Source organism: Meriones unguiculatus, chromosome 4 (genome assembly GCF_030254825.1).
Source record: "Meriones unguiculatus strain TT.TT164.6M chromosome 4, Bangor_MerUng_6.1, whole genome shotgun sequence".
NCBI lineage: Eukaryota > Metazoa > Chordata > Mammalia > Rodentia > Muridae > Meriones > Meriones unguiculatus.
The window spans coordinates 63,482,048-63,508,239 of record NC_083352.1 but is presented as its reverse complement, the minus strand read 5'-3'; the positions used below and the strand labels follow the sequence as shown (position 1 = coordinate 63,508,239).

At 59.8% G+C, this 26,192-nt stretch overlaps 1 protein-coding gene and 1 long non-coding RNA gene across 34 annotated transcripts; one reads left to right on the top strand and one right to left on the bottom strand.

Annotated features, from left to right (window-relative positions):
* Window positions 1-221: 221 nt before the first annotated feature.
* Window positions 222-2,861, bottom strand: LOC132653647 (uncharacterized). The gene is made up of 3 exons (XR_009591415.1): window positions 1,918-2,861; window positions 1,531-1,554; window positions 222-1,105 (listed from the first exon to the last, which is right to left on the bottom strand). It is a non-coding gene; the product is annotated as an uncharacterized LOC132653647 (long non-coding RNA).
* On the top strand, window positions 1,366-26,085 carry Mast3 (microtubule associated serine/threonine kinase 3). Of its 33 annotated transcripts, none has more exons than XM_060381937.1 (30): window positions 1,366-1,442; window positions 6,971-7,002; window positions 9,372-9,461; window positions 12,203-12,313; window positions 15,855-15,943; window positions 16,017-16,086; window positions 16,244-16,264; window positions 16,674-16,752; window positions 16,929-17,086; window positions 17,163-17,238; window positions 17,564-17,773; window positions 17,899-18,000; window positions 18,079-18,211; window positions 18,430-18,533; window positions 18,884-18,969; window positions 19,046-19,254; window positions 19,506-19,644; window positions 20,204-20,336; window positions 20,447-20,612; window positions 20,725-20,826; window positions 21,005-21,127; window positions 21,401-21,510; window positions 21,672-21,808; window positions 22,127-22,365; window positions 22,495-22,707; window positions 22,853-23,079; window positions 23,182-23,304; window positions 23,455-23,591; window positions 23,665-23,846; window positions 24,307-26,085. In XM_060381937.1, the coding sequence occupies exons 1-30, from the start codon at window positions 1,404-1,406 to the stop codon at window positions 24,822-24,824; spliced, it is 4,158 nt and encodes a 1,385-aa protein (XP_060237920.1). In that variant the 5' UTR covers window positions 1,366-1,403; the 3' UTR covers window positions 24,825-26,085. The 33 variants fall into 33 exon arrangements, with proteins under 33 accessions (XP_060237920.1, XP_060237919.1, XP_060237924.1 ...); XM_060381936.1 differs by having other exon boundaries at window positions 16,014-16,086; XM_060381941.1 differs by lacking the exon at window positions 12,203-12,313.
* The last annotated feature ends 107 nt before the right edge of the window (window positions 26,086-26,192 follow it).

The window sequence follows — 26,192 nt, the reverse complement described above, 5'->3', positions numbered from 1 at the left end:
ACGCTGCTGGTACTTTGAATGGCGTTTCCAGCCTGCTTCGTGGACTTAGTCACTGAGTTGACATTTGTCTGGCGCTTTGGAAAACCAGCCAGCACTTCCTCACCCTGGAGAACACAGCTACCACATAGCCACAGAAAGTCCCCCAGCAAGTATACATCCGAGGAAAGGAGAACACACGCCAAAAAAAAAAAAAAAAAAAAAAAAGACATTCCTTGTTCGGGAGCATTCATCGCAGCTACCCCAGGACACCTACACAACAGAGTGGCCAGCGGCCGCGCGTGGACAAGCCAGCGCGGGCCACAGTGCTGAATACTACTCAGCCATGAAAAGGAAGGCACCCGTAACAGCGAGCGAGACAAGGAGCTTGAAAAGCATGAAGCCAGTGGCGGCTAGCAGACCCAGAGACGCCGCCCTCAGCAAACGGCCAGCACAGCCAAGTAGGGACTGGCGGGGGTTGGAGCAGGCGTCGGGAGAGCCCGCTGGTGCGAATGGGGGTGTCTCAGGGTTTGGTGGAGGTGATGGAATGCACCGGCGAGGTCTCATAGCCCAGGCTTGCCTGCCACTCTCTCTAAGCAAGAACGACCTAAGAAGACCCCGCTGCCGCCTCCTCCCCTGCGCCGAAAGGCGAGCGCCAGCACGGCCGGCAACACAACTTTTAAAATTCCGGGTAGCTGGGCTGGGGAGGGGTCCCAGCGGAGGGGTCCCAGCGGAGGGGTCCCAGCGGGAGGGGTCCCAGCGGAGGGGCTGAATGTGCGGGGCGGCGTTCCATGCCCAGCAATGCAGGAAACATGATGTAGAGCTGCCAGCACACAGGCCTGCCATGCACGGAGCTGGGGTCCCAGCGGAGGGGTCCCAGCGGGAGGGGTCCCAGCGGAGGGGCTGAATGTGCGGGGCGGCGTTCCATGCCCAGCAATGCAGGAAACATGATGTAGAGCTGCCAGCACACAGGCCTGCCATGCACGGAGCCTGGGGTTCGAGCCCAGCACCTGGCAAGTTCGGCTGTGGCGGCACCTCAGCACTTGGAAGGTGGGGGCAGGAGGCTCAGACGTTCAGAGTCGTCCGCAGCCACCAATGGGATCTCAAGCCAGCCTGGGCTAATGAGACCCTGTCCAAAAAATACCCTAAAATTAATACAGACGTTTTAAACACCCAAGTTTTTCTTTAAATAGGGAGTCTGGGACAGTTGCTTCAGTTTTGTGTCAAGGGGAGCGCCGCGCCCGACGCCCGGCTGTGTGGCCTCGGCTCCCGCCGAACCTCTACGAGCCTCGGCTCCCAAAGTTGCGAAACGCTGGAGGCCGGAGGGGCGGGGCCCCAGGCGTCAGCTGACCGGGAGGACCAATAGCGCTCGGGGGCGGGCCCGCGGCCTGGGGGGCGGGGCGGGGCCGGCCGGGGGACACTCAGAGATGGACGAGCCGAGCCTCCTGCGGCGCCGCGGGCTCCAGGTGAGGCCGGGTGCGGGGCGGGAGCGCGGACAGGGCGTTCCCGCCGGGAAACTGAGGCAGGGAATGAGGAGGGCGGGGGAGCGTTTACCTGCTGCCCAGAGCTCTTTGCGCACTGTGGGAAGAGAGGAGATCTTCGTTAGACAGATAGGGAAATTGAGGCTGAGCCCCTGGCGCGTGGAGGAGGAACTCGAGGGTCCCCGCAGCACACCGGCCGAAGGGCGCCGAGTTCCAGTGTGCGCAGCCGCCGAGCTGGACAGAGCCCAGCCGCCGGCCAGGGTCGCCACTAGTGGCCAGTCCCCTGCCTCCGGTCCCTTCCACAGATGGGGAGACCCAGGCTCTTGGCCAGGGAAGCCACCACCCCGAATCTGTCTGGCTGGGATTCTCTCTCTTCAGGGTCACAGACCTCTGTGACAACGAAGGACCTGCAGGCTGTGTGAGTGTGGTGGCCTCTCGGAGCCTCAGTTTCCCTATTTACCGCGTTTTCGCCTCTGGGAAGCGGGAACGTGGGTGTGGGGTGATCAGAGTGCGAGTCCAGGGCGCTCTTGGTTAGGAGACTCTGGGAGGCGATGCCCTGCTTCTCTCGGTCTCAGTTTCCCCATCCTCCTGAGGCAGGGAGTGGGGAGGGCCGGGGAGCGTCCGTTTGCGCCCTCTGAGCACCTGCTGTCCAGCAGCGTCCAGCAGGTTTGCGGTGGGGATCCGCACAGCCACCGGCCCCCTACTGATCTCCTGTGAGCATCTATTGAGCGCCTGCTGTGTGCGAAGCTGCAGCTGCCTTCGACCCGAGGCTGGTGCAGGTGGCGCGGACCGTGCAGGGTGACCGGGAGGCCGCCACAGGGCAGCGGAGTTTGGGGAAGTGAAGATTAAGTAAAGCTGCTTCGAGGGGGGTGTAGTGGGGCGGGTCCCCCTCCCCCGAGGGAGACGCAGAGCGGAGACCCAGGCGGGAAGGCGGGAGTTGGGGTGGGGCTGGCGCGTGGTGGGTGTCGCTCGGGCCCCAGTTAGTTGCGAGCCCGCCCTCGGCCTCTTAAAATAGAGACACCGCCTCCGGGTGAGCGAACGGGGGCGCGGCTGACGTCAACAGCGGGACTTGTTCCACGCGGTGGGTAAACAGTTCCAGACAACAGGCCCGATGTTACACAGGGGGAAACTGAGGCTCGGAGAAGGATAGCGGTTCTCAGGATCAGGCGGCGGTGGTTTAGCTGCAGGGAGTGGAGGGGTGTGCAAGATCATCAGACCCTGTAGCCAGGAGTGGCGGTGCACGCCTTTGATCCCAGCACTCAGTAGGCAGAGGCAGGTGGATCTTTGTGAGTTTGAGGCTAGCCTGGTCTACAGAGCAAGTTAACAGGAATTAGAGAGGAGTCCTGTTTCAGAAAAAAAAGAAAAAGAAAGAGAGAGAGAGACAGAGAGAGAGAGAAAGAAAGAAAGAAGGAAAGAAAGAAAGAAAGAAAGAAAGAAAGAAAGAAGAAAAGAAAAGAAAGAAAGCTTAACTTTGGTACCAAGGCAATGGGGAGCCAGGGCAGGTGCTGGGGGTGCTGGGGCAGGGGACGATCTGATCTGCTAGCCAGAGACACTGGATTAAAGGCCAGAGTAGGATGACATTAACAATCTTATTCTAGCCCGGCCCACTGGCCCATGCCTGTAATCCCAGCACTCTGGGAGACAGAGGCAGGCAGATCTCTGAGTTCGAGGCCAGCCTGATCTACAAAGTGAGTCCAAGACAGCCAAGGCTACACAGAGAAACCCTGTCTCAAAAAAAAAAAAAAAAAAAGCAAACAAACAAACAAAAAATAACCCTATTCTAGCCCCAGCCTGGCCTGGTTCACACTGGTAACTGCAAGTTCCAGTCTGGGCTATATAAGCAGCTCCGGGCTAGCTCAGGATGGCACAGACTGTGCTCAGAAGTTCAGGCCCTCATTTCCCCTTAGGTCGGCCAAACCTTTTGAGCCATCTCCGACTCCCGTGATGAGTTCCTATGACAGCCAGAGTTCTTACAGGCTGAGGCTGGCAGTAAAAGCCTCCATTCATAAGTGTTGGAGGCGGAGTCTCTGCAGTTGAGGCTGGCTTTAAACGACTACCCTCCTGTCTCCTCTAGAGTGCCAACAGACCTGGCTGCTGGTGCACTGGGCAGAGAGCCCCAGACTGTATGCACCAGGTGAGGGCCACCAACTTCAGATCCAGTCATTGTGTACATCAGACTAGCCCGCCTCAAGCTTTGGGGTAGCTCAATGCAGGCAGTGCTCTCCCGCGGCACAGAATGGTCCATTTGGGGTGTTCCCCACCCCTCCCCAGTCTATTTAGCCACCTTCTTTAGGAAGCCCTCGAATTGGATCTTTGTAAAGGCAATGGTGCAAGTCTAGTGTTGCAGGAGTTGGGAAGCTGAGGCAGGAGGATTGCCTGAGTTCTGAGGCCTCCTGGGGCTGCAGAGTGAGACTGTGATTCAAAAACTAAAGCCAAATCCTCCTTAGGTACGTCACTCTGAGTGACCCAGGCCCTGGCTGCTCCTCAGTGTTGGCTGCTGTCAGAACCTCAGTCTCCTCAGTTAGGAAGTAGGCGCCCAGCCAGGCCCTGCATGGCGTTGACCCTGGTTCAGGGTTAGAACCCTCCAGAGTGGCCCACCACCAGGCCTGCTTCCTCCAAACTGGGTGATCTGTAGGCTGAGGCTGAATCCTGGGGTGCTAATCCATGAGAAACCCCTAATCTCAACTTCTTATTTGTTTTGTTTTTTTGAGACAGGTTTCTCTGTGTAGCCTTGGCTATCATGGACTGACTTTGTAGACCAGGCTGGCCTGGAACTCACAGAGATCCACCTGCTGTGGCTCAGTTCGTAGAGTGCATCAGGTGTTAGAATGCTTGTGGGTGCAGTGCTTGAGGCTCAGTGTGTGCAGTGCTTGAGGCTCAGTGTGTGCAGTGCTTGAGGCTCAGTGGGTGCAGTGCTTTAGGCTCAGTGTGTGCAGTGCTTGAGGCTCAGTGGGTGCAGTGCTTGAGGCTCAGTGGGTACGGTGCTTGTGACTCAGTGGGTACGGTGCTTGTGACTCAGTAGTTGGGTAGTTGTATCTTAGTTGGTAGCGTGCTTGCTTAACATGCACGACGCCCTTGGCCAGTTACCACATAAAGCAAGTGCAGTACAAGCCAACCTAGCATTCAGGAAGTAAAGAAGGAGGGTGAGGAGTTTCAGGCTACCCTGTGCTACAAGAGAGACTGCCTCAACAACAACACGATACAGAAGTCCCAGAGGGCTAAGGAGGCGCCTGTGATGCCAGCACCTGGGAGGCTGAGGCAGGCGGATGGCGAGTTCCAGGTCCTCAGTCTGCAGAGAGAGGCCCCAGGAACAGCAATAACAGCCAGGAGCGGGGTGTCCGTGTGGGAGCTGCCGCAGGAGCAGCTGTGGAGGGGGCTGCGAAAGCAGATGGCGCGGGGACATCGTGGGCCCCTTCCGGGGAGCTTTCCGGGCCTGCCCCCCCTCCGCCTGAAGTCCTTTTGTGTCTTGGGGGCGCGACTAAACTTCCATCCTCGCAGGCGCTGGGCCCCCATGTAGCCCGCTGTTGGCTAAACCAGTTAATTGGGACAGAGAGGTTAGGCTGGTTGGCCTACGCGCACAGCAGCACTGCCAGATTCGAAGAAAATGGCCAGGACTGGGGATTCCAGGCTGGACCCTCGAGTTCAGATTCTGTTTCTGGCTTGGCAGTGGGGGCAGCTGGTGTAAGACACCTCACCCTTTCCCACCCCATGAGTGGACCAGGCGAGAGGAGCCTCTGAGGGACCTGAGCACAGCAGAGGCCCATCCCTTCCCCTCTCCTACCCCCTCGCCGCCCAGAGGGCCAGTGCCTGGCAGTTTCCACCCCCTCCTATTGGCTGTGGGGACACGTCACTGGTTGCTATGGCAAACACCCGCCTAGCAATGTGGGTAGTCTGGAGCCCACCATTGTAAAAATAGTCCCCAAAGGGGCCGCCCCAAAGAGCGTGTCTGTTGGGCTGGGGCCATCTGGGTAGTGCTCTCCCACTCTGCCTGTGCCTCAGTTTCCCCGTGTGTACAAGAGAGGCCCAGTAAAGGAGACATGACAGGGACAGTTTTTGCTTAGGCCACTGGGGCTGAACAGAACAGGAACCACCACAGCGAACAGTAATGTCCCCTTACTATCAGCACAGCCTTCCTGAAGTTAAACCACCTCTCAGGTGGGAAAACCGAGCAGGGCATTTCCAAAGCAATTGCAAGGCCTGCACAGAAGAACAAAAAATCTCCCTGAAGCAGGGGGTTGTGCAAGTGGAGGCAGGAGAATCACCATGAGTTCCAAACTACCCTGAACTACACAGAGAGAGCTTGTCACAAAAAGAAAGCCAGCCAGCTACATGGCTCAGCCGGTCAGGCCAGCTGCCACAGAGCTTACGCCTGTCTCTTTCTGTGAGGTCCACACTGAAAGAGATGCAAGTTGTCACAAAAGCCACGACACAAGCATGCACACACACACACACACACACACACACACACACGCACGCACACACACGCATGCACACGCATGAACAAAACCACATGTTCAGGATGCACCCTGGGGTCCCAGTGGAGCCGTTGGCTGGCATTTCTGCCTTGTGCATAGTGGAGTCAGCAGAGTTTGTGCAGACCAATTATTTTGATTTCTTAAAGGGTAAATCTAATAATGTCCCCACCTCTGAGCAGAACCCACACCTTCATCAGCTCTGGTGGCCTGGGGAATTAGATTGGGGTACTGAGGACACAGGTGTGCTACTAGACCTGGCACAGAATTATGTACTTAATTGTGTATATTATCATTACTATTTGAGACAAGTCTTTCTCTGTAGCCCAGGCTGGAACCAAGATATTCCTGCCTTGGTCTGATAGCACCTGGAGGACAGATGTGATCCTCTGACCCTGCCTTCATTTCTTCTTCTTTTATTTTATCGATTTCATTACACGTATTTACTTATCTCATGTTTGAGCACACACAAACAATTGTGGAGGTCAAAGGGCAACTTGCAAGGGTCAGTTCCCAACTCCCACAATGCAGGTCCTGAGGATCAAACTCAGGTTTGGCGGCAAGCACCCTTGCCCACTGAGCCATCTTACTGGCCCCAAATATATATATTTACACACACACACACACACACACACACACATGCTGGCAGGGTCAGGCGCTTCAGCCTGGGAGCCAGCTGGGAATGCCCCAGATGAGAGCAAGGACTAAGCAGCTGAAGAGCATGAAAGTCCAGTTCGGTGTGAGGACCATGCGGGTGGGGTGAACGGGAAAGAGGCCTTGACTGAGGTGGGCTATGAGAGCCTGATTTTGAGGTGTATTTAGTTGGTGGGAAACTTCCTGTGTTGATCCCACTTTTTTGTAGTTTTGTTCTTGTTTTTCAAGACAGTTTCTTTGTGTAGCCTTGGCTGTCCTGGACTTGCTTTGTAAACCAGGCTGGTCTTGAATTCCCAGAGATCCAGCTGCCTAGACCTCCCGAAGTGCTGAGATTAAAGGTGTGCACCACTGTGCCCGGCTGACCCCACTTTCTCTGTCTCATTTCAGAAGGAGCTGAGTCTTCCGAGACGGGGGCGCGGGTGAGTAATTTATTCAGTGATTAATACAGCACTGCCGTTTCTTTTGCCATTTCCTGTGTGCGCGCATGAGCACTCTCAGAAAACAAATCAAACAAAACAAAAACAAAAAGTGGTCTTCTACTCGATTCTTTGAGGCATGGTCTCAATCAAACCCAGAGCTCTGCAGCTTGCTCCGGAAATCCCGACTCCCCCCACGGCTGGGATTACAGGTGGGCCACTAGCGCTGCCTGGCATTTACATAGGCACTAGGGACCCTGACAGGTCCTCATCCTGCACAGCAACCACTTGAACCATTGACCCTCTCTCCAGCATCTCCCTCCCTTTTTGTTTCTTAAAGAACACTGTCCACCTTGGGATCCAGCCAAAGTATACTTGATGGTCCTGTGGCTCAGGACTCTGATCCTAGCAGCATCCAGGAGGCTGAGATAGGAAGACTGACAGTTTAAAACCAGCCTGGGCTACGTGAGACCCCGCACCCCACCCCCAGAGGCAGTAGCTGGGGGTGTAACTCTACTATAGAAGGCTTGCTCAAAGACTCGAAGGTCAAAGGCTCACTGCGTAAAGGCTCTGAGATCTCCAGGCATGCGGAGGAGAGACGCCTTTCATGAAATAGATAGATAGATAGATAGATAGATAGATAGATAGATAGATAGATTCGACCCTCAGCATAAAGGTGGGGGGTTTACTAAATATCAACTTCTAACCCAGTACATTGGAATGGGCTTGCGTGACAAGGACTCTCTTCCTTTCGGCGCCCACCAACAGAATCCTCGGGGCTGGTACCATCCGGGGAGCTCCGAAGCTCAAAGTACACGTAGTCCTGCGCGTCCGGGGTTTACAGATGGATAAACAACGCCTGGGGGAGGGGCTCGCGTCCTGGGAGCAAACAGCCTTGGACGCCCCGTCTTTGCAGGCTCCTCGGGCCTCAGCTGGAGCCTGAGAATCTCCAGAATTTTTGAGCACCTACGATGTGTTGGGCCCTCCCTTTTGGAGAAACAGGGTAGTGAGAGAGTTCAGCCCCTCTGGCGTCCGGGTTCTTCAACGGCGGCACAAAGCGTGAAATGTGCTCGGGGGAAATTAAGCAGAAAGAACCTGAGAGGCGCTGGGTGTCATTTGCAGGAGGTGAGGTTTGATCTTGGAGAGGACAAGCGGGGTGGGGGGGGAGGTGGGGGAAGGCGGACAGGACGGTCAGTGTGGGGACAATAGCATTCCAGACCGACATGGGCAACGATGCAAGGGTGGGACCGCCTTGGCATTGGCGAGAGGGGCAGCTAGGTGAGGTAGAGACACGGACAACTGAGTCTCAGCGGCTCTCAAGTCATGCGCATTACAGCGGGGCTGGGGCGGAGCCGGACTTTGGTCAGAGTGCGCTGTGAGAACCGGGGGCGGCAGGAGCGTAGTGCACCGACCTCGAGGGTAAAGTGAGGGCCGGAGTCCCCGGGGAGCTGCCAGCCCCGCCACCGGCGTAGTGTGTGACCGTGGTTTGTCAAGGGGCAGGTCTGTGGGGCGCGGCGACCGGAGGATGCGATCGCGGGTGGCAGCTCCCGGTCCGCAGGGCTTAGGTCCCCTTCACTTCTGACACGTGGATAAGCGGGCTGAGAGTCCTAGAAACCAGCCAAAGAGGGCCACAATGCAGCCCCCGATAGCGCGCGCAGGTCCCTCCGCCCTAGTGCGCACGCGCCCAGTAGCTGGGCGCAAGGCTCCGCCTCTGGCTCCGCCCACCATCAGAGTTCTTTAGTGGTCCCGCCTCCAGCTAGGCCCCGCCCCGGCGGAGGCCCCGCCCCCACCCCGCCGGCGCAGAGTCTTGCAAATCGCTTCCTTGCTCCCTGTTTATGTTGCGCTCTGTGAGGCCCCGCCCCACAGCCGGAAACCGCATCCCTCTAAGCAATAGTAGGCCCCGCCCTCCCTATAATCCGCCTTTCTTCCTCAGACTTGCCCTAACCTCCCTGGCTTCGCCCTGCATTCTATAGCCTTGCCTACACGGCGGAAGCCTGGCCGCGCCACCATAGCCCCCTCCCGTAGCCCTGCCCACACCATAGCCCCGCCCGCGCCCTGTGGACCCGCCTCATTATTTACTCCCGCCCCTCAGCCCACCTGCCGCCCCGCCCCGTGGCCCGTGGCCCCGCCCCGCCCCGCCCCCGCCAGCCGCCGGTGCGCGCGTCTCTATCCGTAGTCCCAGCTGCTCGCGCCCGGTGTCACCCGGCGTCGGTTCCCGCGGCGCCGCCATGAAATCCCGCAGGGAGAAATTACTGATCCCCGCGCTGACGCTCGAGTGAGTACCGAGGCCCGAGCGCCGCGGTGCGGTCCCCGGGAGCCCGCGAGGGTCGCGCCGGGTCGCCGCGGAGTCACCGGCCGCCTCTGTCTTGCAGTCTGTCGCCGAGCAGCCAGAGCCCGTGCCTGCTGAGCCCCGGCAGCCCGTGCAGCCCTTGCAGCCCGTCGCTGGGCCTGCAGCCCTGGAGGTGAGTGGCGCCGCCCCGCACGCGCGCCCTCCTCCTGGGCCTTTCACACCCCTTGGCCGCCTCAGGCCTCAGTGTCACCCCATCTCTGGCTCCGCACCCCGCGGGAGCACCCAGCTGCAGGCTGGCGCTGTACAGGTGTCAAAGGCGAGGCCAGAACTTGAGCCCAAGGACTTCCCAAGACAGGTGCTGGATTCCCAGGGTCCTGCCAGGCGGTGGCCTCAGGGACCCGCCGGAAACTACTCCCTCTGCTCACACACAAGCCCAACGGGGCCGCATCAGACCGAGAATAGCCAACTCACCGAGGGCCAGCTCTGCCCTGATCATGTTCCTGTGAGGACAGTGAGGCCCAACGACAGGCCTGCTGTGAATCCCCAAGTCTGGGAGTCCAGATGGGCCACCACACCCTACTGCAACTCAGCACCACCCTCCAGGGCTCCCTCTGGTGAGGGAGGCTTATCCCTGTGAAAGTCAAGAGTCTTGACTTACATGCGAACCATTCATACCTTAGTATGAATCAGCTGCTCGGGACATTCCGTAGATTCTGAATGGAGAAGACACATAATACTGTGGAGTTCACACTGAATTCCAATGGGCAAATGCTAGGCGTCTACCAGTGTGCCAGGTGGAAGTCCACAGGGGTGATCCACAATGGCATCTCCCTCAGAGAGCTTTCAGTTGGCTGGAGGAGGTGGCCAGGGAACCAATGAATGAATAATGAGATGTGTTTAAATGCTGACCCTTTGGAAGGCTGTTTGCAGCCATGGGCAGGGCTAGGCGAAGGTTAGCAGCTAGGCCTATGTCTGTGCAAAAGTCCTGAGGCAGGATGGGGTCATTTAGCCTCCTTCTGAGGGCAGTTCGGTCTTGTGGGGACTAGGAAAACATCTGGAGGTAAGCTGGTTGCCCAGGGGAGGTGGGGACCTCTATCACCACACTTCCTGAAAGTCGGTGGAGGAAGCCCAGGGGCTCGGGGAGACAGTGTGAGGTCCGACGGGTCTCTGGGTCCTTGGTTCCAACCCGCAGGAGGGCAATCGAGAGGGAGGTTCCACGGGCTGGGGCGGGCTGGGGTTGCAAGTGACGGAACAGGTTATACCTGGAAGAAATGGAGGCTCTGCTGGGGCCGGGAGCCCAGGCTATCAGGCAGTCACCACCAGAGGGCAGCAGAGCCCCTCTGCCGACAGCCACAAGGCCCCCGGTTCACGCCGCTGTCCTGGAACAGGGTGCAAACCTTTTATACCTCAGTATGCAAGAGCCCTCCTGACCCAGGTCCTCTTGTGTTCCATAACCCGAGGTCTCAGATCTTGTGCGACCCTCCGGCCCTCTCCTCGTCCGTCCCCTTATTTAGCGGATCCTCCAGAGTGCGGGCAGGTCCTGCCCAGGGCTGTTGGCCTTGCTTCCACAGCTCTCCTCAGAGGTCCGCTCCCTTCTTTTCTTGGTTGAAGGCCTTCATCACATCTGCCGAATTGAAGCTAATCCACGTGTTCTCCATCTGCACACCCAGCCTCACAACTGGGCCCTAGCAGAGCTGTGCTTGCCATGTTTTATTTCTTTCTTTCTTGTTTGTTGTTTGTTTGTGACAGGGTTCTCTGTGTAGCCCTGGCTGTCCTGGAGCTCACTCTGTAGACCAGGTTGGCCCCTGTAGACCCGCTTGCCTCTGCCTTCCGAGTGCTGGGCTTAAAGGATTGTGCCACCAGGTCTGGCTCTGGTCCCTGAGTTCTTGAAATAACATTTTTTTTGTACAGCTTAGGTTGTAGGCCAACGTGGGCCTCAAACTTTCGGTGATCCTCCTGTCTCCGCCTCCCTAGTGTTGGTGGAAGGAGTGCACAGTCTGACTGAGCTCCCATCTTTCTGTGTAATTAGTGACTTCAGGAGTTTGAGAGAGCCTCAAGGGCTTGGCCTGAATCTTTCTGCTCACACTGTATGGGCAGGGCAGGGTGTGCAGCAGGTGTTTATCTGATGCTCTGGTATAGGTGAATGGGAAGCAGGTAGAGGGGCTCTGTTGTCTGTCAGGGTCAAAGGCCACCTGTGTCTATAGGACACAGACTACCCCAGGGCCTTGGAATATGAGATGTAGATTCACCTGGGGCATTCAGGGTGTGGGGAAAGGTGGTCAAGCCCTTTGGTGTGGGCAGCGGCCACAGGATGGGTTGATGAGACCGAGACATAGTGAGGGCTTTGCTGTTTAAGCAGCAGCAGCAGCGGAGAGACAAGGCCAAGTCCCCGAGCCGGTCACAGGTGGTGAGCCCTGCCCCAAGAGGGCCATCTAGCACTGCAAGAGAGCGTGGGAGGAGGGAGTCCTGTGTTCTCAGCCTCACCAGGCAGGCACTCGGGTAGTTAGCGTAGCCAGTTCTTCAGGGTGGGAAATGGGCTAAGTGGTCTACCAGGGCAGTGGGTGTGTGGAGGAGTGTGCCCAGGTCTGAGGACCAGTGGGTGGCTCTTCCTGAGGGGAGGTGTATAAAGCCCGGGCTTTCTCGCCATTCGGGTCCCCAGAGTCAGGAGGCTTTGAGATGTTGTATGGGACTCAGACCTGACACTTGGAGTCACAAGTGGCCAGTGGAATCCTCTCTGTCACACTTGGCTGCTGCAGGGCCTGTCCTGGGGATTCAAAACACACAAACGGTAGCCCACTCACTTGCAGCAGGGCCTACCACAAGGTGGTCCTCAGCTTTTGTTCCTGGAAGCCATGAGCTCCTCACTGGAGGCTTAACCTCCATTTCAACTTGTAAATGGTCTTTGCTTTGCAGAAGAAGCATTGCTCTCAGTAAGCCCAATCCTGATGCAGCCTGTGTGGTTGGCTCTGAGCACCATCTTCTCCAGCCTGTGCTGACAAGCGTGTGCCATCAACTCCAAGTGCGGTGAGGGCTGGCTTTGGAAGGGAGGGATTCCTCCATGACAGGCAAGCACTCTGCCAGCTAAGCTACGCCTCCTGTTTCTTTGAAATTCTTCGTTTGTTTCCGGTTTATTCTTCATCTCCAATCTCAGATCAAAGCCCACCCACCCCAGGGTCACCCCAGAGTCAGGAAAACTATACATGTTCAATAAATGTTTATCAAGTCAATGAATAACTGAATATGGGTTTGCTCCAGCCAGCAGGGTGGGCGATGTGGCAGAGGCACTGGAGGAAATGTGGCAGTCTAGGGGTGACTTGAGGAGAGGGATGGACTGGGGACACCCTGGGCGCCTGTGCCTCAGCCTCCTCGGCTATATGCTTGTCTCAGACACGGGGTCTGGGCTTCAGATCTGAGTAAGGCTGGAATCCGATGTGCCTATTGCCCAGGGATCCTGGCGCTGTCAGATGGCCCCCACTCGCCACCTAGTACTTGGGAGGGAAGGACTTGTTCCTTTGGTATCTAGTGTGTGCGCTTTTCACTTTTGGTAATGGCTTTCGCGGGCATGCACGCAGCATCTGCGTGTAGCTACCACGCCGCGCTCACTGCAAGCATTATACAGAATGGAAGGGAAGGGGCAGCGCCAGGCCGGGTTGACACCCTGGGCACAGGGGACAGACCCGCCGCAGCCTGCTCGGGTGTCGCCGAAACCCCACCCTGCCGCGCCGGCCCTAGCAACACCCTGCCGCTGCTGGTATAAGCCCTAGCAACGCCCCACCCCAACTGATGTGGTTCTAGCGACGCCCCGCCTTCACCGCCAGAGCCCTAGCAGCGGCCAGGTGACTCCAGCCTCCTTGCTCAGAACCCTAGCAAAGCTTTAGCCAAGTGCTGCTGAGGTGCATAGCAACACCCACATTCGCCCCAGAGCCCTAGCAACGTCCATTACGCCCCGCTCCGTGGCTCCGGGCCCTAGCAATGCCCCGCGCCGTCCCTCAAGGCCCTGACAACGTTGGGCACAGACACACGAGTTCTAACTGTGCTCCATCCCAGCGCTTCCGGCAGAGCCGTAGCAACAAAGGCTTCTTAGTGAAGGACCCTGGTAACGCCCCGCCCAGCCGCCTTCCTCCATGGCGACACCACGCCCCCTCAGGCCCCGCCCCTCCGTTGGGCGGGGCCCCCTGCAGTGCCTCCTCCTTGCCGCCGCGCGCGCTCCTTGTAGCCCGCGGCTACTCGGCCGCTCCACCGGGCTCAGGCCCAATCTGGCGGATCCGGCCGAGGCCCCGGCCGGCGGAGGGCGGCAGCATGTCGGACCCCAGCTACTGGACCGCGGTGGCGGCCCCCGGACACCGCAGCCGCCTGGCCAAGGGTGCGCTGCTACAGCGTTCCAAAAGGTAGGGACAGCTTCGGACGCAGGGTCGAGCCGGGACGCCCGGGATTCGAACCCGGGACTCGGGCGCGCAAAGCGAGGAATTTGGGAAGAATGAAGCGGTCTATGCTGAGCACACAGCGGAAATGTTGGCGCAGATGCAAATACTCGCGGCCCAGGCTGACGAGTGGGTGGCAGGTCTGCAGCCAAGGCATGCCTGGCCTTTCCTCAGCCCGGGTCCTCTGTGAGGCACAGAGAGGTGGATCCCCAACCGTCGACCCAGGTTCAAATTGGAGTGTAGCTTTTACCATGCTGTGTGATCCAACATCTTTGTGCTTGGGTTTCTCTATGTTTATGTTTGCCTAGATAGGCAGAGTCTGGGTTGCAAGGACCCTCCTGAGTTCTGAGTCCAAAGCCTCGATGGTGCCCGTTTTCCACATGGCATACCCACCTTTTAGAGTGGGTGTGCACAGAGCTGTGAAAGCAGTTGGCATTTAATGTGGGCTCAAGCTGGACGATCCCTGGCTCTCTCAGAGGTCCAACTTGGTTGTTTTTAAGGCCTTGCCTGGAAACATGGGAAGAGGAACCATGCAATCTCATTGGTCACACTTGCAGGACTGGGGCGGCCGGGACAGGGAGAGGATGTGGCTGCCAGCGTGTGTCATGTGTGTGTGGGGGGGGGGAAGGGAGCAGCAGGAAGTCCTGCAGGGACCTCTGGGTTCCGCTACTGCACCCACAGCTCAGCCTAGGGACCAGTTCCACCCACTCTTGGTAGCCCCGGTTTCCCTGGTGGGTCCCCTGGCTCAGGGCTGGTTGGTACTGAGTCCACACCTGTGGCTTAGCTGACTCTGGTGGCCACCTGCAGCCAGGCTCTGAGATCATAGGTCCCCCAAGGCCAGCCTCACGAGGCGTGATGGTTTTCTGCACCTTCTGGGTGTCCTGATGGGGAAACAGAGGCTCCCACAGCAGGAGATAGCTGGGCCTGGCTCCCTGCCACCCTCTTGCCCGTGCCCTTTGCTGCCTGCGACGCCTCCTGTCTCAGCCTGTAAGCTGTGCCCCTCCATCACCCCAAACCCTCTGTGCCTCCTTTGGGCCCCGCCTGTGGCTCCCTCCCTGACACTTCTGCAGAGCTGCGTTGGCGGAGGGCTGTGTGGGCCGTTCCTGTCGTCTGTCAGAGCCGCTGTTGCTGGGTGACTGTAGGGCTTGGGAGGAGGGCAGGAACCCAGTGGTTTCAATGCTGCCAAGGTGGAGGCGGAGCTCAAGGCCTGGTGGGCAGAAGGGGCCAGAGACCTGGGCTGGGGGTCAGGGCAGGTGGCCTGATAATCACCATGCTCACTCTGTGCTCTTTGGCTGCATCAAGTTAGCTTTTTGCTGTTCATATGTAGCCCAGGCTGGCCTTCAGCTCACAGAGAACTTGGGATTCATGAAGTGTGACAGCATACCTGGAGGCATTTTCTCTTTGGCAGGATCTTGGGAAGGTGGGGACAGCAGCTTACAGTGACAGAGAGGTAGAGAGAAGCTGGCCTCCCACTGCCACAGGCTCTGGGGCATCTCCTGTGTTCTCCACTTGGCTTCAGGTGTGCCTGGCAGGAGTCATGTGTAAGATGCAGGGCTAGGGGCTGGGGAGGAAGAAGGCTAGGAATCCCGTCACTGTGCCCTTCCTGGTCACGTGCCGGTGTCCCCTCGAGGCTGGCCAGGTTCTCTCGCACTGTGTTATACATTGGTAATGAGGATAGGAAAGGAAGTTTGAACATTGTGACCCATGCATCATCCCAGGGCATCAGGCATTGAGAGGCATCCTCTGTCTCTTTCCCAAGGCCAGCCTGTCTCAAAAATAAGCCATGTTTGAGCCAGGCGTGTTCACCCACACCTTTAATCCCAGCATTTGGGAGGCAGAGGCAGGCAGATCTCTGAGTTCATGAGTTCAGGGCCAACCTGGTGTACAGAGCAAGTTCCAGGACAGCTAGGGCTACACAGAGAAGCCCTGTCTCAAAAAACAACAATAACAACAAAAATAGGGGTGTTTGCCTAGGGGTGACTCCCAGTGGCTCTCAGAAGCTCCTGCCCATGACCCTTAAAAGGACCTACCGAGAAAAAACTGTGGTTGGTCTGGCTCAATTTGCAGCCAGCCTGAGCGCACCCCAGCTGCGTACCGCCGTCTGGGCCCTCAGCTTGCCGTCTAATCCTGTTGTCCTTCCACAGCTGCAGAAGCGGCAACCGCAAGAGCCTAGTCGTGGGAACGCCCTCCCCCACTCTGTCCAGGCCTCTGTCACCACTATCAGTCCCGACTGGTGAGTGGGGGAGATCCGGGCGGGTGGCTGGGACCCAGCTCCACCCTGACGGCTTCCCACCTCCCCTCAGCAGGTAACAGCCCCTTGGACAGTCCTCGGAACTTCTCTGCTGCAGCAGCCATCAATTTCCCCTTTGCCCGGAGGTGAGCATCCTGGCCCCGCCAGGGACGGTGTGCCTCACAGGGCCAGACCTGCCCCTCACTGACTGTTTTTCCCCTCCCTCGGCCCCTTCCATCCTGGCTGTTTGGTGGTGGTCACTCCCTGTGGCTTCTGCCCTGGCAAACACATGGCACTACACAGCCACCTCTCTCATGCTGACAGGTAATTAAGAGTCCTGTGAAGGAAGAGGGGGCTGCAGCGGCTCAGAAATCACTAACTCACTAACAGCCTCCTTGTTCACTAACCAAGAACTGACATGGTGTGTCCCTGGCCTTCAATTTCACCAAGTATCGAGCATCCTGTGCTGAGGGCTGAGGCTGTGCCTAGGGACAGGGGTCTGAAGCCTGCCCCTTGAAGTGTCCTTGCATTGTTTGGGGGCTGGGATCCCTCAGAAGTAACAACTGACAGGCCAAAACGTGGGTGGCATTGCCTCAGGGAGGGCTTCGTGGAGGCAGTGGACCTGGCTGGCTGGAGGTCCTTGAAACAGAAAGTGGGAATCTGCCAACATAGCTGTAAATCCCTGCCAGCACAGGGCCAAGCTGTCCTTCCGTCTGTCCCTGTCCCTCTCCAGGGCTGATGGCAGAAGATGGTCGCTTGCTTCTCTCCCATCCTCCGGCTATGGAACCAACACTCCCAGCTCCACAGTGTCGGTACTGACAGCTGCCCTGGCCAGGTGGCTGGGGGATGGACGGGCGGACACATGCCCTGTCCTGGCATGCGGGGTCCCTCCTCTAGGCCATGAGGGCTTGCAGTGGGCCTCGGCAGGCCTGGGGGATACCGGGGTACCGGGTCCAGGCTGTGACCCGGATCTTCGTCCTTGCCCCAGTCAAGCTCATCGTCCCGGGAGCGTCTACACCAGCTTCCCTTCCAGCCCACGGCAGACGAGCTGCGCTTCCTGTCCAAACACTTCCGCAGTTCAGAGAGCGTGGTGGACGAGGACGGGGGCCGTTCTCCGCGCCTGCGCCCGCGCTCGCGCAGCCTCAGGTAGACTCGGGCTGGGCCCTCTCCACCCCACCAGGGCCTCCTCTGCGTCCCTCACCCTCCTCTGCCACCCTTTTAGCCCTGGACGCACATCGGGAACCTTCGACAATGAGATTGTGATGATGAACCACGTGTACCGGGAGCGCTTCCCCAAGGTGTGCGGCAGCCCTCCCTGCCCCGCAGCCCCCTCTGCCTGCCTGCTCCACTGCTAGGCCCCAGGCCCTGTCACTCACCAGAACCACGCCCTTGGCCCAGGCCACTCGGCCCTGATAACCCACTAGTGTCCGTCATTGCAACCCACCTCTGTGCCTGTCAGTCACCTCCTCTGCCTGTCTGGCCATAGCCCGCCTCCGGCTGACCCGCCTACTGTCAGAGCTTGGCCCACTTCTGTCATTGCCAGAGGCCCCCCTTCTCCCCCTAATATGCCCCCCTCCTTCCCCTCCCCCGGGTCCTGAGCCGCTCACCTCTGCCCTCCCACAGGCCACTGCGCAGATGGAGGGCCGGCTGCAGGACTTCCTGACGGCATTTGCCCCTGGTGACCGCTTGGCGCTGGCCGACGGTGTCCTGGGCTTCATCCACCACCAGATCGTGGAGCTGGCGCGAGACTGCCTGGCCAAGTCTGGCGAGGCTCTGGTCACCTCCCACTATTTCCTGGAGATGCAGGACAAGCTGGAGCGGCTGCTGCAGGATGTGCGTGGGGGCGGGGTGCCGGCGGGGCACGCCCTTGGGGTGGGGTCTGCGGAGCCCTAGCGGCGCCCTCTGGGGTGGGGGCGGGGCCGCCGTGGGCGGGCCTCATCAGGTGCACCCGCCCTCAGGCTCACGAGCGGTCTGACAGCGCGGAGGTGGGCTTCATCGTGCAGCTGGTCCGCAAGCTGCTCATCATCATCTCGAGGCCAGCGCGGCTGCTGGAGTGCCTGGTGAGCCGCAGGCCGGGGGTCCTGGGGGTCTGGGGACCCGGGTGAGAGCTCGGGGTGGCTCACAGCCTCTCCACACAGGAGTTCGACCCGGAAGAATTCTACCATCTGCTGGAGGCTGCAGAGGGTCAGGCCCGCGAGGACCAGGGTGTGAAGACCGACCTGCCCCGCTACATCATCCGCCAGCTGGGCCTCGCCAAGGACCCGCTGGAAGGTGAGGGGGACCTGGAACAGGGTTCGAACCCAGTGCTCCCGCAGCCTCCCGGTCCCAGCCTCATTCTGCTAGTCCAAGACGCTGACCCCTGCCACCATAGGGTAATGCCCAGATACTCACTAAGCGCTGCTATCTGCCAGTCAGACCCTGGGGCAAAACCTCTGGAGAGCAAAGGCCCGAGCTATTGCTTTTCCAGAAGATTCTATGGTTCTTGCTAGAGAGTGATTCCTGTCACAAAAGAAGCATCTTCCCTCCTCTGACAGAGATCCAGCCCCTGAATGACCTTGAGGAAGGCCAGCCCCCAGCTCCCGGATCCCCTGTGGTGAGTTACAAGCTGAGGTGGTCCTGGGTTGTAGATAGCTGACATAGATGCTTAGTAAGCAAGTGTGACTTGAGGGGTGTGACTGCATTGGGGCTACCCCGTCATTGAGGTGTCCCGAGTCTGGGCTGGGCTAGAGAGGGCACTGAACAGGTGGGTCTTGAAGGATATATAGGAGTTTGCCGGGAAACAGGCTTTCCTCAAAAAAACAATGAAACAAAAAATCCTAGGAAACTTGCACACTGGCTTGACAAGTTTGGACAGAGAGGAAGAGTCAGTAAGAAGTAATCAGTCAGCTCAGTCTTGAGGACCGCTTTTGTTGAGGAGGAACCCTGAGCCGTGTCTCTGTACAGAGCCAGGCCCTGGGTGGTCCGTCCCGGAGGAAGCCCTGCGAGAGCGACTTTGAAACCATCAAGCTCATCAGCAACGGAGCCTATGGGTGAGTCCCGGGTCCCGCTGGGTGCGGGGGCCTGCGCCGAAGGCCGCTCGGCGTGACGGCGCCCACCCGTGCACAGGGCCGTGTACCTGGTGCGCCACCGGGACACGCGGCAGCGCTTCGCCATCAAGAAGATCAACAAGCAGAACCTGATCCTGCGCAACCAGATCCAGCAGGTCTTCGTGGAGCGCGACATCCTCACGTTCGCGGAGAACCCCTTCGTGGTCGGCATGTTCTGTTCCTTCGAGACCCGGCGCCACCTCTGCATGGTCATGGAGTACGTGGAAGGTGCGGGCCACAGCTGCGGTGCCCCACACCCACCCCGCCCCTGACACAGCCAGGCGGTCGGAGAGGATGGCCCGAGGGCCCGGGGTGGCCGCCAGGCGGGAGGGAGCTTTAGCGGTGAGAAGGCGGCTGGACAAGGAAAGTTCCTGCACTTAGTAGGCACCAGCTGTGTGAGGCCGCCATCTCAGAGCGCTACCCTGCTCCCTGAGCTCCGCAGCCTCGGGGACCCAGGCCTGACCCAGTTCCCTCTGTAGGTGGCGACTGTGCCACGCTCCTGAAGAACATGGGCCCGCTGCCCGTGGACATGGCGCGCATGTACTTCGCAGAGACGGTGCTGGCCCTGGAGTATCTGCACAACTACGGCATCGTGCACCGGGACCTCAAGCCTGACAAGTGAGCGTGGGGCTGGGACACGGTGGCCTGGCGGGGCTGGGGGCGGGCCTGGCAGGGGCGTGCTGACAGGAAGGCGAGCAGATGCGCGCACTGGGAACCGGCTATGCAGAGGAGACAGCCACTCGCTTGTTTAGCACATGCCTCTGAGGCAGACGGCTCTGGTTCCTCAGCTGTTGGCCCCGGCTCCGCAGACCTGTCTGGCCCCAGCTGTTTAGGTCGATGCTTGACTTGTGTGTAGCCGCACATGTGCGCCCGCAGGACTCACACCCTTCGTGATGTGGCGCACGGGGGGCCGTGTGGATGAACAGCATCAGAAAGCCAGCTCTGGGGGACTTAGGGCGTAGATACAGCTTCAAGAGGCATGAAATAGAAGATCATAGCGGGACATGACATCCTGGTGCTCACGGGGCTGAGGCGGTTAAGGAGGTTAAGGCCAGCCTGAGCGACCTAGTGAGTTTGAGGAAGAGAGATTTTTTTAAAAGCGCATGCATGCCTGCGGACATGAGTGGGTTACAAAACAAACAGGCGCCCGGCCTGAGCGTCCTGGCCCCGCCCGCAGCCTCCTCATCACCTCCCTCGGCCATATCAAGCTGACGGATTTCGGCCTGTCCAAGATCGGCCTCATGAGCATGGCCACCAACCTGTACGAAGGTCACATCGAGAAGGATGCCCGAGAGTTTGTGGACAAGCAGGTGTGACCCAACCCAAGGGCCGGACTGCAGCCCCTCCTCCCTCGCCAAGCCCCCCAGGCTGGGCCCGCCCCCGGCTGGGCACGCCCCACGTTCCCGTCCCTTCCCTGTAGGTGTGTGGGACTCCCGAGTACATTGCGCCCGAGGTGATCTTCCGCCAGGGCTACGGGAAGCCAGTGGACTGGTGGGCCATGGGCGTCATCCTGTATGAGTTCCTCGTGGGCTGCGTGCCGTTCTTCGGGGACACGCCTGAGGAGCTCTTCGGGCAGGTGGTCAGCGGTGCGTCTACACGGGGTCTGAGAGGGGGAGGTGGGCTGACCCCAGTGGTAAGGGCGCCCGGAGCATCCTGGCGGAGGGTGCTAGAAAGGTCGCCCTGCCGCCCTCGCTTCAGATGAGATCATGTGGCCAGAGGGAGACGAGGCCCTTCCCCCCGACGCCCAGGACCTTATCACGAGGCTTCTCCGCCAGAGCCCAATGGACCGGCTGGGAACCGGTAAGCAGGGGGCGGGGCAGGGCGGGCTCGCTCCGGGCCGGCGACGAGGCCGACCAGGCCGTGGGGAGGAGGCTTGGAGCAGCTGGGGCTGTGCGCTCTGTTTTCCTGCCCACGCCTCATCAAGTGGGGAGGGCACTGCGGAGTGGGGTCGTGCAGCCCTCTGCCTGCCTGTGTGCAGGGGGCACCCATGAGGTGAAGCAGCACCCCTTCTTCCTGGCCCTGGACTGGGCGGGACTCCTGAGACACAAGGCGGAGTTCGTCCCCCAGCTTGAAGCCGAGGACGACACCAGCTACTTTGACAGTGAGTGGGGACCCTGTGGGCGCAGCGCCCCCCCCCCCCGTCTGTTTCTCTCAGAGCTGGGCGTTGAGACACCTCATTCGAGGTGCATGAATTTCTGGCAGTGGCCACACAGCTTTTGTGGGCACAGTCGGGACTCCCTCTGAGATTTGGATCTGCTGCAAAATGCTGGTTCCCAGACACCTGGCAGATTTCCCCTCAGGCTCCTGTCCCCGCGCAGCCCAGGGCCTCTGGTGTCCCTAACTGACCCTGCCTCTCTCTCCCTTCCTCCCGCAGCGCGCTCTGAGCGTTACCGCCACTTGGGCTCAGAGGAAGATGAGACAAATGACGAGGAATCGTCCACGGAGATCCCCCAGTTTTCCTCCTGTTCCCACCGCTTCAGCAAGGTGGGCTGGTGGGTGGCAGAGCACCCCGAGTCTGTCTGCCTGTGTTTCCTTAGTTTGTGTTCTGAGACAGGGACTCCTCTGCAGCCCTTCCTGTCACAGTCTGCGGTGCTGAGGTGACGGGTGTGTGCCTCGGTTATTAGTGCCATTAAAACATCTCACAGGTTTACAGCAGTTCCGAGTTCCTTGCTGTCCAGCCCACCCCCACCTTTGCTGAAAGGAGCTTCAGCGAGGACCACGAGGAAGGGTGGGAGCAGAGCAGTGCGGGGCGCAGTGGCCGCCGGCTGAGCGCTGACCTCCGGTAGGTCGGGGGGCAGTTGGGGTGTTGACAGCTTGCAAGTGACCCAGGAGAAGAGAATGAACTGAATGTGGGAGGGCCTTGGCAGCCTTGCTCCTTACGGCTCTGTACTTCTAAGCTGCTGAGCTACCTGACTTTGCCTCCTGTGTCCACTTCTATCCAGAATACACCAAGGTGGCAAACTCCAGTTATCCTTCAAGTTCCAGACTCAATAGCCACAATGCTGGCCTGGGGGTGGGAGTTAGACACTGGGTTTTTAGGGTTGAATAAGAGTTCTGCACGCAAGTATGGGTGAGAGACGTGAGTTCCTCCCTCAAACAGGCTGAGGTCCTGGACATCTGCCTCCTGTCAGCCATCTTCCTGTCAGCCGGAGCGGGGTCCCAGCCCGTCTCTCCTCAGCGCCATCAGCTTGGACACCATGCCCAAATTCGCTTTCTCCTCGGAGGATGAGGGGCCAGGCTCAGGGCCTGCTGACCCCGAAAAGCCCGTCTTCATCCTGGGAGAGCCTGACCCTGCACCCCCGACCACTCCAGTGACACCCAAGCCCTGCAACCTTTCTGGTAAGCAGGCCTCAGGGAGAGTTTTCCAGACTTAGAGGGCAAGACAGGCCGCCCCCGCCTGCCCCTCTTCATGCAGTTGTGGTGGGGCTGGAAGGGGTCGGGAGGTAACGAGCCACATTTGTCCCTCAGCCGACACAGCTGTCCTCAGTCATGCCCGCCTTCGGAGTAATAGTACCGGCGCCAGGCACTCCACTCCTCGACCCCTGGATGCGGGCCGAGGGCGCCGCCTGGGAGGCCCAAGAGACCCCGGCCCTGAGAAGCCCCGGGCCGCCCCTGGCGGCAGTGGGGGCCGGGTGCCCAAATCAGCCTCGGTGTCTGCCCTGTCCCTTATCATCACGGCAGGTGATGTGTGGTTTTGCCGCGGGCGTGGGGATGGGGAGGTCCAGAGCTGGTCGTGTGCACTGAGCTCCAGGGTGGGGACCGTGCACCACCTCTTCCCCGTGGGAGAACAGAGACCCACGTGTAGTGTCCCTCCCGCCCTCCACAGACGACGGCAGCGGGGGCCCCCTCATGAGCCCCCTGTCGCCCCGCTCGCTGTCCTCCAACCCCTCCTCCCGAGACTCCTCACCTAGCCGGGACCCATCACCCATGTGCGGCAACCTGCGGCCCCCCATCGTCATCCACAGCTCCGGCAAGAAGTATGGCTTCAGCCTGCGCGCCATTCGCGTCTACATGGGCGACAGTGACGTGTACGCGGTGCACCACGTGGTCTGGGTGAGTCTGTTTCCCCTCAGGAACCTCCCCATGGGCGCCATAGATGGGAAACGGGAGCAGCGTCGTTGGGGTTTTCCGCCTGAAACTCTGCTTTGCCGGCAGAGCGTGGAGGAGGGCAGCCCTGCGCAGGAGGCGGGCCTGCGCGCCGGGGACCTTATCACCCACATCAACGGAGAGTCGGTCCTGGGCCTGGTGCACATGGACGTGGTCGAACTACTGCTGAAGGTGCGAGGCGCGGCCCGCCTGCGCGCTCCCTGCGCGTCCTGAGCGGCTCTGGCCCCCGCCCTGGGGCCGGGGCTGCGGGGACCTGAGTGGCAGGCGCTGGGCGGGGCCTGTCTTCCGGGAGGCCCTCAGGTGACTGGCTTCCTTCCGCAGAGCGGTAACAAGATCTCCCTGCGCACCACGGCCCTGGAGAACACCTCCATCAAAGTGGGGCCCGCGCGCAGGAATGTGGCCAAGGGACGGATGGCCCGCAGGAGCAAGCGCAGCCGCCGGCGGGAGACCCAGGACCGGTGAGCAGGGCGGCCGCGGGGCCCCAGCCCTGGCGCGCCCAGCCTCCCTCACCCTCACTATGCCCATCCCCAGGCGGAAGTCTCTGATCAAGAGGATCTCCAAGCCGTCTTCTGTGCTCCATACCAGCCGCAGCTTCTCCTCCGGCCTCCAGCACTCCCTGTCCTCCAGCGAGAGCCTCCCCGGGTCACCCACTCACAGCCTGTCCCCCAGCCCCACCACATCCTGCCGCAGTCCTGCGTCCGACGCCCCCACAGGTGGGTGGGCTTTCAGGCGGAGCGGATGGAGTGGCGGCCCGTGCCCTTCATCGCAGCACTTAAGAGACAAGGTAGAAGGAAGAAAAGAGTTCAGGCCAGCCTGGCCTCGCCTTCTGGGAGCTCTAGGAATAGGAACATATGTGCGTATATGATAGGAACTGTAGGGAGCCCGGGCCTGGGCTGGAGCTGAGTGCATAGGCCTCGTGTTGTATGTCCCCAGTATCTAAGGGCCAGATACACATCTGGGGAAGGGTCCGACTATGCAAAGAGGATGCAGAGAAGGTTTCTGGGAGGAGGGGGTAAATGAGGCTGGGCTTTGATGGATGGGTAGGAGTTCACTAGATCTAGGCACTCCCCCGTGTGGATAGATAGCAACAGTGAAGAGGATTGGCTCTTGCCAGTTGGTCAGTCCAGCTCCCCCCTCCAGGAGGGGTCACTGACCTGTTCCTGTTGCCCACAGATACAGCCTCCCCACCCAGTGTGTCCCCAAGCTCCAGCAGCCCGGCCTCTCCAGCCACCGGCCACACCCGCCCCAGCTCACTGCATGGCCTAGCGGCCAAGCTCGGCCCACCCCGCCACAAGAGCGGCCGCCGCAAGTCCACTAGCAGCATTCCCCCGTCCCCCCTGGCTTGCCCGCCAGTGCCCGCGCCCCCACCACGCTCGCCGTCGCCCCTGCCGGGGCACATCCCCACACCGGCGCGCTCGCCGAGGCTGCGCAGGGGCCAGTCGGCCGACAAGCTCGGCCTCGGCACCAGTGAGCGGCTGGACGCCGACGGGGCCCGGCGAGGCCGCGGCGCCGAGGCGGAGCTGGTGGTCATGAGGAGGCTGCATCTGTCGGAGCGCCGGGACTCCTTCAAAAAGCAGGAGGCCGTGCAGGAGGTCAGCTTCGACGAGGAGCCGCCCCGCGCCGTGCCCCAGATCGCTGTGCAGGGGGCAGAGGCCGTGCACGGAAACCCGGGCCCAGCCGCGAAAGACTGACCGACACCCCGGCTGCAGCTCCTCAAGGAGCTGTCATCCGGGCACACCCGGATAGGGCGCGGCCACCGGGCTGGGACACTGGGCTGGAGGGACCCACCCCCAGGAAGGCTGGGGTGGCGTTGCCAGAGACTTGTAAATAGCAAGCCCTCCCACTAATTTATTACTTTTTATAAGCAATAGCCGGGCTGTCTGCCCTGGTGGAGGAGGCTCTGTCTCCGCCTTGCCCCTGGGGTCCAGGCTGAAGACCTTGTTCTCTGGGCCAAGGCGAAGCAAAGTGCAACTAGTTTGTCTCCTGTCCCTTCCAAGTGTTTGTTTGTGTGTGTGTGTGTGTCTGTGTCTGTGTCTCTCCCATCCCAACCTGAGCTGCAGGCCCCCAAAGCTGGTAGCTACTCAGTTTGGACAGGACCTGGAAGCTGGGTGTACTGACGCCTGCTTGTGAACCCAAAACTGGGGTGGCTGAGGCAGGAGGATGGAGGCTCAGGGGCATGCTGTGCTCTGAACAGCTGCCCCTCTGTCTTTACACCATCCCTCCTCTGCATGCTTCAGCTTAGGGGAAGTGGGGGGGGACTTGAAGGAGGGGTGCAGGAGGTAACTGACACGCCAGAGGGCCCTGTCAGGGTTCCAGAGGTGTCCACTACTGAGTGGGGCTTCTCTGCACATGTGATGGCTGTGTCAGAATCCCCAGCACCACAAAGCCAATGTCTGTGTGTGTGTGAGGCCCCGCACATTGAGCTGGGGCTGTGATGTGATCTCCCTTCCCAGCACCACAAAGCCAATGACTGTGAGGCCCAGCACAGTGAGCTGGTCGGAGGACCCCGGCTGTGCTGAGTGACCCTGGGGAAGGTCCTCCCCACTCTGTCCTGTGCTGCTGTGTTGACAAGACTAACCCAGCGACTTGCATTTGCGGTGCACTGAGCACTCCTGGATTCCCGCCAGCTTTTGTGTGATCCGAGCAGCTGAGGTCCCAGAGGCTTGTCCTGCAACGGCTCAGGACAGGCTCTGCCGGGCCCTACTGTGAGCATGGTCATGGGAGAGCCCAGATTGTCCCCGCAATGCTGTGTGGCCCAGCAGGCATCTCCCATGCTGCCAGTGATGCAGCCCTGCCCGCTCCACAGGGGGATTTCCAGGCACTCAAACCCACTCTGCACCTCCCCTGCCTCTCGGCCAGCACTGCCCGCTGGAGGAGAGGCCAAGGCTGTGCATGACTAGCCCTCCACCCATCCTGGAGCTGGCATCCAATAAAAGCCCATGATGACATCAAGTCCTGGTGTGTTCATTTGTGAGTGACTGAGAAGAAGGTAGGGGATAGACAACTGTTGGCTCAGTATCATCTGAGGTGGGTTTTGTAGACTGTATATGAGTTTGTTT